The following is a 9927-nucleotide window of genomic DNA, read 5'->3' as shown; positions in this document are numbered from 1 at the left end:
AGATAGTTCACTGTTTTCTTAGCTTAGTTCAATGGTTTCGACGGTGGAATTGACGACTCTGACGTTGGATCCTTGCTTTCTTTACCGTTTTTGAGACGATGTAGTTAGATCTCGAGTTTCATCGGAGGAATTGACGACTCCGCCTTTGGATCTCGACCTATTTCTGGTTTTATGAAGCTTCGGTGTTTATTTTCATGTTGATGATGATATTTACTCATGTTTCTTGGATGCTTTTCACAATTGGTGGCTTAGATGTTTAGATCCATGATGTTTATATTATTTCTAGTAGTTTAGAGGTTGAGATCTAGTTGTTCACGTGTTCGATTTCTGAGATTTGTTAGTTTAGGTGATGCATGCAAGGTTAATATGTGTTTATTCCGCTTTCTGCTTGACCCAAGAGAGTAGATCTGGTAGTTCTAGCTTGACTTTCATGTTTACGTCTCGTTTTGAAGCATGCTCTGTTTTCATGGTGTTTAATGCTCTGTTTTGTTCTGTATTTCCCGTTGGATTCATGAAGAAGATGAAGTTTGTTGGTAGTTAGGATCAGATCTGCATATGCTTGTCCTCTTTTTGCTTATACAGCTTTTCTGTCAGCCCCAGCCAGTTTAGGAAAAATGGTCCCCACTTGCCTTTGCATCTTTTTCTGCCTATTTTAGGATAGTCTTTAGCTTGGTTGGTAAGTTTCAATTGTTTTCTTCCGTTGCTATCATGTTTTATTAAAATGATCAAAAATGTTTTCGTGTTTTATTTTCCCTCCGTACTTCTTCAGTCTCCTAGGTCAGTTAGATAGAGTCCCGTTTGATTCCCCGTGTCAAGTAGATTAGAGTCTTACCCCACTTAATGAATGCGTGGCAGCAGCCGATCCCTTTTTCGATTGTGTCGTAGAAACAATCTCGAGTAGGTCCCTAGTCTCTGTGGTTCGACCCCGCTCTTGCCGCTTATACTTTGTAATATTTGTTGCATTAGTGGGAAATTATAAATCTTGTTGAAAGGAGGAACACGTGCACACGACACACGTGCAAAAATCCTCTCTTCAATGTTGTAGACCTCTGCTTCGCACATTCGGTTGTTGGGGCACGAATCGAGCAATCCCTTGAAACGTGACCAATACTGGCTTAAGGACTCATCATAATCTTGTATGCACGCTAGAATTTCCTTCTTGGTGGCATTCGTCTTGTTCAAGGGAAAGAAGTAGTCCAAGAAAAACAGTCTGAAGTCTGCCCACGTGCGGATAGAATTGGCCGGTAACCTTAATAACCATGTGTTGGCCTCACCCTTCAGCGCAAATAGGAGTGCGCGCAAAGTTTGCATAACTCATGGAGAAATTCATATGGGCATTCAATCTTTCGCCCGTAGAAATGCGGCATCACGGCCAACACATTTGTTTTGATATCAATCGTCTGCTGGGCTGGGGTAATAACAATGGCTTGGGATGGTTTGCCATTCAGATAGGCGTTGAGTGAGGTTGGGTCATTATCTGGTTCAGCCGCCATGATAACACCTTCTTCTCTTACTAAGTCTGAAGATGACTCTACTTCTTCTTTGATTGGTGAGGTTGGGTCTTCGTCACTTTCCGAACTCAACTGGACTGGATCTCCTGTTGTTAGCCCTGACCTAGTGGAGACAGGGAATACTGCTTCCTTGACCTGCCAACTAGTTTGGTCGTCTCTCCAACCAGATGAGTTGTTCCAGTGTCCAAACCTTGAGCTTATGCTCATAAACTTAAAATAAAAGGAAAAACAAACAAATCAAAACTATATACACCAAAACCTCTAAACACAAACATAAAAAATGCTATCCCTCCCCAGCAACGGCGCCATTTGAAGTTGTATATCGCTGGAAGGAGCGTGTACTGCACTATTGATATATCACAAACCCCAAGGTCCAGAGGATTCGCTAGATCACAGGGTCTAGGAGATCGTGGAACCTTCAGAATTCGGTCATTGGACACACACTTTTCCACTTCAAAACCTCAACCCACTACACTATTGGCTAGTATAGAGAAGCAAAGGATCGATCCCACGAGGACATATAAGTTAGCATGCATTTGGAGGCTTTTGGGAGGGGTTGGTTGCTGCCACGCAACAAGTGGGTCGATAATTTTAAACTACTAGGTCACGAGAATTAAAAGCTCTTCAAGTACTACACCTAAGAACAAAGAAACACAAATGCATTCATGATTCGAAACTTGAAATTAACTGCAGAGGGTTTATCAAACTACTGGGTCAAGTAAAAAAAGTTTCCTAAAACGGTGAGACAACAAAGCAAGAAAAAGCAACAGAATAGATTTCCCGAATTAGCTAGAAAGAGAAAAAGCTGCAAAAAGCAAACAAACAACGGATCTGGGTCTAACTACCAATGATCTTCATCTTCTTCAGCAAATAAACATGAACATGAACAAAACAGAGCATCAAAAGCAGAGTAAACATGGATCAGATTTCAGACATTACGATTAAACAGAAAACTATCAGATCTAAGCAACAGACATAGCCATGCAGATCCAACAAGTACGTATCAGATTCATCTCTCAAAACCACAATCTACTCAAATCAAACCATCTAAACTCAACAACATTCAGATCCATCTCCTTCAACTCCGATTCAAACAATTCCTCAACAAACAAACTCAGATTCAACCAATCTCAACTCCAATTCAACAGTCAAAAGCATCCAAAATCAGTAAAACCCACATCAAACATCAGAAACCAAAGTAAAACAGAAAATAGAAACTGCCATAACAACGGAAATAAAGTTCAAACACAAAAGCAGTCGCCGAGCTTCAGGTAAAGAAGTTCATGGCGAGAAATAAGCGACAGAAAATAAAATAAAAATAGATTGTATCTTCGCCCTCGTGAGGACGGTGTTACACCACGGAAACTAACTATCTCCAAGCTTGCCCAGAATTTTCCATCGGTGCCAAGTGCGTGTGTGGTGAGCTAACTAGAAATGAAACTAAGGTGTATGTGGAGCTGGTCTCAAATCCCCTCTTCTTCAAGATAGTTGCCCCTTTTATAGCTGAGGCTCAGATCCCTAGGGCTTCTTTCTTCATGATTTGTCACTTTTGCCCTCTGAAATAGGATCTTTTAGAACTGCTCATTGCTTCACTTTTGCTCCTTTTTCCCTGCTCCGGGTAGTTTGTATGCATTTCTTAGGTCTGACAGATTTTTTACGCACCTGAACTTAGAAACATACATTAGTGCACCGAAAACACAGAATTTAGATCTAAAACCAATGCATGAAACGAGCCTTATCACATGCCACCAACAAAACGTGTCAATGGCCAAGAATCCAACACGCCCACCCAAAAAGCTGAAAAACTAAAAAAGAACACACAACCAAAAGCACCCTACAAACAACAGCACAGACAAAAAGCACAACAAGCGGAGAGAAGAGACAACAAAAAAACACCCGGAAAGCTAGATACCTGGTCCCAACTTATATCCCCAATCTCTCAAGTTCGGCCATTCTGCATCTTTGTGTCTTTATATCTCTTGCCCACTCTCTAATGCAACTTAACTCATCATGCATTTGCCCCGGAGAGAATGGAAAGTTGGTACACAAACATGTTATCCAAGCACCTAAGCATCAGAAGATAAGTTTCTTGTCGATCTCTAAATGGTGTACACACCTTGGAAAACGGATCTGTTTTTAAGGTCCCAAATCGACCATGCAGTCACATAGAAGAGGGCGATCCATATCCTCTTTTCAAGATTTCAGAACAGGCCACCCATCCAAGAGAGGAGACAAGAAGTTGGATCTTTGGGAAGGCACGTGGAGAGGTTCCATCGGCGATGACAATAGTACCAAAGGCTGCTAGAGAACCTGCAGCAGAAGATGATGTGCTCAACAGATTCAGGTTCCTCTTTACACAAGGCACATCGATCTTCATCGTTCCTCATCGACCAGCCTGTCTTTCGTGTTGAGTCTTTTTTGGAGAATAAACCACACTTGGAGTTGAGCTTTAGGTGGTGCGACATTTCTCCAAGCTAACTGTCCTTGGGTGTTGATAGGAGTTTCTTCATTTTGAGCACGTGTAGCCTGCAAATAAAAATTAGAAACAGAAAAATAGTTTGAGTTGTCGAAAGACCACACTCTCACATCCATCCTGTTCTCTCTCAAAGAGGTACGGTTAGCAGCTTCAGAAAGTTGCTCAACCAAATCCACTTCCTAAGCAAACAAATTCCTTCGCCATTTGAAGCTCCAACTCCAACACCCTTTCTCCCATACTCCCATACCATCAATGTATCGGTTCTTCTGGATAGACACAACATAAAGTCTAGGAAATGTGTCTTTCAAGCTCTGGCCTCCTGTCCGTGATCTAACCAAAACCTTGGTCGAGTTCCATTGCCCACTCTCGTCTGAATTCCTTTGCATGCCATCTCTTGGATTTTTTTGGTGAAAACATTGAAATCAATAATTTGTCCCTAGATGCTTGAAGAGCTTCTCTTATTCAATCCTTGAAAATCTTCGATGTAGTTGATATTATGGTTTGACTTGATGATATCCTTCTAGGGTGATCTGATCGTCAGCAAATCGCCACCACCATTTGAAGAGCAGGGCTGCATTCCGGGTATGTGTGTCCCCGACGCCCAATCCCCCTTTATCAATTGGTCTTTGGATGACGTCCCAAGGGATCAAGTTTCCACCTTTATCCCCGACCTTCTTACCCCAGAAGAAACATCTCTGCACCTGTATGATACGCCTAGCCACCTTCTTCGGCAATCGAAACAGACTGAGCAAACTTTGTTCTTAAAAATAATATACTCCCTACATCTCATGCTACTCGCACTTTTCACTTTGACAGTGTAAAATTTGAACATGAGTAATTAGTTTAATTAAATAAAAATTTTAAGTGTAATAAGGCAGCACTTGATAAAGGAAACACAAACTAACTCTAATATCTTAAGGGCTTGATTGATTGCCTAGAAAAGCTTGGATACAGAAAGTTATCTATGCTTTTATAGCTGTTTGATTGGGATGATTGTCTACCCACATGACCCGGGATACTTTTTTTAGATTTTTATCTTCCTTTGCTAGATAAGCCAACCCCACCTCCACCCCTGTGATTGTGTGTAACCCAAAAATCTAGATTCAATTTTTTAACCTTTCCAGACAAATTGCCCCCAATTCCTCTTCTTCTTCGTGTGTTCTCACCCAAAATTCAATTGAGAGCTGCACAACTTGTGTTTGTCATGTTTCGGTCAGAAAACGAGTCGATGTAGAAGGTTGCACACACATCACTCTCTTTTGTCGTCTATGTAATTTTTTTCCTCATTTGCAGTGCAGCCCATCGGATCCAGTCTTGGTTGAAGGAGGAAGACATTGCGATTGCCATGGCAGACCAAATCACCCAGAATAAGGTATTGCCTCTTTCCCCTCAATTGGATTCAAGCTATTACCATTTTATCTCGAATTCACATCTCGATTTCGAATTGATTACTAAAAATAACAATTTACTTGCATCTAGTTCTGCTGACTTATATTGTCGAATTTTTCTACCCATTACGGGCTCGTTTCATTAAATTATTCACTCATGTCTTTTGCGTTGAAGTACAGTTTTTAGGAGACTCACTTCTGGAATTTGGTTAAGTTGAAATTTCAATATTCCTGCGTATTTGGATTGAGTAATGTAGATAGTAGATAATCTGAAATATGTATATGAGACATCCCTTCTTTCAACCATCTGAATGATATGATTCATATTTTCTCTATTTTAAGGTGGTTGAATTGATCAAACGACAATATTTCTTGAGAATCAGTCTTTCTGATCTAAGCACACTTTCTGATTTCTTTTGATTTGATCAAACGACAATGTTGCTGTTTTTTGTTGTATCATTTTTAGCTATTGAACTCAATAATTGTCTCTTTTGCACCATTCTCAGGCTGCACGCAGATGTAAAGAACTATCGAACTTCATGCTAGTACTTGAAGAGATAATTAGGATCCATCAATTCAATATGTTAGTTGTTCGGATGTTACTCTTCATTTTCATATCCAAGAAGAGCAAAAAACCAAAAGGATTTGGAGGAATAGGTGTTCATTGCTTGAGCGCATTCCGGCCAATGTTTGCCACATCAATAGATTAGTTGGTCTAACTGATCGGTCGTGCATAGATATTCTACGCATGGATAGAAACACATTCGGTCGACTATGCCGTTTATTGAAGGACCGATGCGGTCTTGTGGATAAAAAGTTTGTCACCGTTGAGGAACAAGTAGCGATGTTCTTAGTTGTATTGTCTCACCATCAGAAAACTCGGGTGGTTGGTTTCAGCTTTACTCGGTCATCACAGACCGTTTCTCGCTACATGCACGTTGTTTTATATGTTGTACTAAAGCTCCATGAGGTTTTGCTGGTGAAACCTGAACCCGTTGATGAAAATTGCACCAACGCACGGTGGAAGTGGTTTAAGGTTTGCTCCAAATTAGTTGTTTTAATCTAATATGCTTATCCTCATATGTACTAATTTGCATAAATTGTTGTTTTGTTGTAATTCAAAAGGGTTGTCTTGGAGCATTAGACGGAACATACATCTATGTTCGTGTTCCTACAACAGATCTTCCACGATATCACAATAGGAAAGGACAGATAACCACCAACACACTAGTTGTATGCGACCGCCGTCTGAGATTTGTCTATGTCTTTCCTGGTTGGGAGGGATCTGCAGGGGACTCGAGAATTTTGAGAGACGCACTTAGTAGACCACATGGTCTCAAAGTACCAAAAGGTTTGTAATTTTCTTGGATTCTATGTAACTTCATTCCACTCTACTTTTCTATGTCGAGATTGAATGTTGATCTTCTGCAGGTCAATACTATTTGTGCGACAATGGGTACGCGAATAGTGACGGCTTTATGACGCCTTACAAAGGAGTGAGATACCATTTGAAAGAATGGGGTCCCGCTTGTGAAGCCCCTCAGACACCCGTGGAATTGTTCGACATGCGCCATACCAAAGCGAGGAACATCATTGAGCGAGCCTTTGCTGTGATGAAAATGCGTTGGGGAATTCCACGCAGTGCACGCTTTTATCCGATAGATGTGCAAACAAGCCTTATCATTGCTTGCTTTTTGCTCCACAATTTCATACGTGGGCAAATGGAGGTGGATCCTCTTGAGGTGCAGATTGATAGTCAAGGAGATGATGGGAGTCAATCTGATGCTGATGATGATGGAGTGGCTTTCATACAGAGCATCGAACCTACCACTGCATGGTCTAAGAAGAGAGACGACTTAGCAGCTGAAATGTGGCTTGATTTCAATACGTAGTTTGTTAGTAACACTGTACTTGTTTGGAGCTTGTATTATTTTTTCCCTTCGGATTTCTCGTACTTTTATGATGCTAATTTGAACTCGATATGTATTATGGAGTTATTAATTATATGGTAGATTATGGTTCATTAATTATTTAATGGGATCAGTCTTTTTTTATCTAAATGTGAAACTTAATCTCATTTTCTCACTATATATAAACCATGAATTTAAATTGGTCATTTAATTAGTTATTTGCTTAAAGAAATAGGTATATTATTAAACGGTTATAATAATTTAATGTTGGTTACGGTGTCAAATAATAGAAGTCCATGTGGTGTTTTAACTACACTGCTACAAAGGATCCATTCCCTGATACAATTAATCAAAAAAACTTGAATGATATTGAGGGTCAAATATACTATGGAAAATAATCAAGCATTGGTCATATTAAATTAAACTAAGCATATTTAGTTCGATCCATACAAAATAATCTAGCATAAAGTTGGATACTTGGGACGATATAGAGTCATAATACCTAAAGAAGCTACTAAACAATCCAACAATTGCAGAAAGATGCCACAAAACGGATGCAAAACCGGCAACCAAACATCTCCATCAAATAAAGCCATCACTTTCCAGCATGAACACCACAAATTCTGGGCGGTCCTCCTCTGGCATACTCCGGAAGTAATATTGGAATATTACAAGCAGCCACTACAGAAGTAATATTGCACTGCCTTCCAAATCCGAAATTACAAGTATTCCGGGTTTCCTTTAATTGTATTTGATTTATTTACCGCGCTTAAGATGGAAACATTCATTAATTAATTAATGTCTGCTATAGACTTAATTAATTAACATATTTCGAATTCCAAGAGTGGACTTAGCAAGAAACTCTTGTTTATTATTCATAGAGTAATCAAACTCTAACTAGCTAGGTTCCGAATAATAAAACCTCGTTTCGAGCTCCTCTTGTGGATGTTATCAAACGAGACTCTCCTCGCGCACGTTTCAACATAATAGCAATCCTAGCACCTCTAGATAATGATCAACACTACCCAATATACCTGGATCGTTGGGTTACGAAAAATCCGCACCTTTGGTAAGTCAAAGTAGTGGATACTCAATATCGTATGCTCAATGCTAACGTACATTGATTAAGAAATTAATTCTCAAGACCTCGTCTTTCAGTAGATAGCATAAAGACTCGTCTTGCTGTTAGATCCATTAAGTGCTATACCACACCAACGTCATCTTATTTCAATAAGGTTTAGAAATAATCGGACTGACATTGCAACCTTTCGTGATAGGTAGTCTAGGCCTATCTAGGTTGTGAAATTCTTATTTTTCTTTGTTTAGAACTAACCGTGTTACCTTAAATTGGACGACGCCCACAACCGGTCTACTAAAACAAAGACTTAGACTTTGTTACGTTTGCTCATACATTTAAATATGCAATAAACAACCATTAAATGTAAAACATAACAACATTATGACAAAAATAATCTGTTGCATTTATTGGAAAATAACCATTAGAGTTTTACAGTATCCAATCACTCGAAAGGTGATTTCTAGTATACAAAACCCTAACAATCCAATCACCCCTTTTCTCCACACTTGAAACACTTCCCCGTGGGCTTCTTGTTAGCCCTCTTCTTCTTCTTTCCCTTAGCTATCTTGGCCGGTCCTGAGTTCGGTGCCTGCCTTTTTCCTTTACTAGGCTTTAAGCCAGAGGAATGAGGCGCCGAAGTCATCATGGCCGCCTTAGCCTGGACCATAAGGTCCTCTGCCGACTGAAGTTCAGTCAACAACTCTGCCAATGTGTAATTCATTTTGTTCATCTCTAAGTTGAGCTTGAACTATTGGAAGCTAGGGGGAAGACTTTGAAGGATGATAGTCACCTGGGACTCGGGATCGATCGTCCCTCCCAAGACCTCAATTTGGTTGAGGTGGCCCATCATCTCGAGGACATGGTCCCTCACAGACGAGCCTTCCTTCATTGTCTTCGACATGATACTCCGAAAGGCCAGAGACTTCGCCGTTCGATTCTGAGTACCAAAAAGATTTTTGAGATTCTGCATAATCTCGGCGGCTGTTTCCATGGATGAATGTTGATGCTTGAGTACTGAAGACATAGATGCCAACATGTAGCACTTAGCCATCTCATTCGCCTTATGCCACCGTCTGTGTGCATCTCTGACTCCTGCCGCAGAGGTAGCCACCGGCACTGGAGGTCGTGGGATGGTGAGCACAAAGATGTACTCATCTGCTGTGAGAACGATGTCCAAATTTTGTTTCCATTCTATGTAATTTTGGCCCTCGAGTTTATTTTCTTTGAGAATTGCGGAAAGAGGATTGAATGACATATTGACGATTTGATTTGCACTGCAAAACAGAGTATTTTACTATTGTCATAAACTTATGTAAGAAGTTTGATTAGATTAACCATAAAACTTTTCAAAATCTTACAACTGTAAAATTAAAATTTTGTACCCTCCAGAGGAAGTCAATACGCATTAAAATCTTACAATTTTACTGGTCACAACACCGACGAATAGTCCAGAGACCACAGAGTGGCATGGCCGCCTAATGTTGCCTAAGCAAGACCACCGAATTTAGCATTACAGAGTCTCATTTCTACAACACACTCCCATAACAATGCTTGTGTGCTGCTA

At 40.2% G+C, this 9927-nt stretch overlaps 1 protein-coding gene across 2 annotated transcripts; it reads left to right on the top strand.

Annotated features, from left to right (window-relative positions):
• The first annotated feature begins 5034 nt into the window (after positions 1–5034).
• On the top strand, positions 5035–7402 carry LOC121797987 (putative nuclease HARBI1). 2 transcript variants are annotated; one of them, XM_042196802.1, is made up of 5 exons: positions 5035–5199; positions 5286–5359; positions 5882–6411; positions 6501–6726; positions 6807–7402. In XM_042196802.1, exons 3-5 carry the CDS (start codon positions 6124–6126, stop codon positions 7265–7267), a joined length of 975 nt encoding a protein of 324 aa, XP_042052736.1. In that variant the 5' UTR covers positions 5035–5199; positions 5286–5359; positions 5882–6123; the 3' UTR covers positions 7268–7402. The 2 variants fall into 2 exon arrangements, with proteins under 2 accessions (XP_042052736.1, XP_042052727.1); XM_042196793.1 differs by having other exon boundaries at positions 5035–5359.
• The last annotated feature ends 2525 nt before the right edge of the window (positions 7403–9927 follow it).

Source organism: Salvia splendens, chromosome 1 (assembly GCF_004379255.2).
Source record: "Salvia splendens isolate huo1 chromosome 1, SspV2, whole genome shotgun sequence".
In the NCBI taxonomy this organism is placed as follows: Eukaryota; Viridiplantae; Streptophyta; class Magnoliopsida; order Lamiales; family Lamiaceae; genus Salvia; species Salvia splendens.
The sequence above is the reverse complement of the archived record's forward strand: the minus strand, read 5'-3'. Positions and strand labels throughout refer to the sequence as shown.

Bases quoted from the DNA above. Each gene is read 5' to 3' on its own strand.
- LOC121797987 (XM_042196802.1), top strand. From the start codon at position 6,124: ATGGATAGAAACACATTCGGTCGACTATGCCGTTTATTGAAGGACCGA. The intron at 6,412-6,500 runs GTTTGCTCCAAA...GTAATTCAAAAG, and splicing joins CACGGTGGAAGTGGTTTAAG to GGTTGTCTTGGAGCATTAGA. The intron at 6,727-6,806 runs GTTTGTAATTTT...GATCTTCTGCAG, and splicing joins TGGTCTCAAAGTACCAAAAG to GTCAATACTATTTGTGCGAC.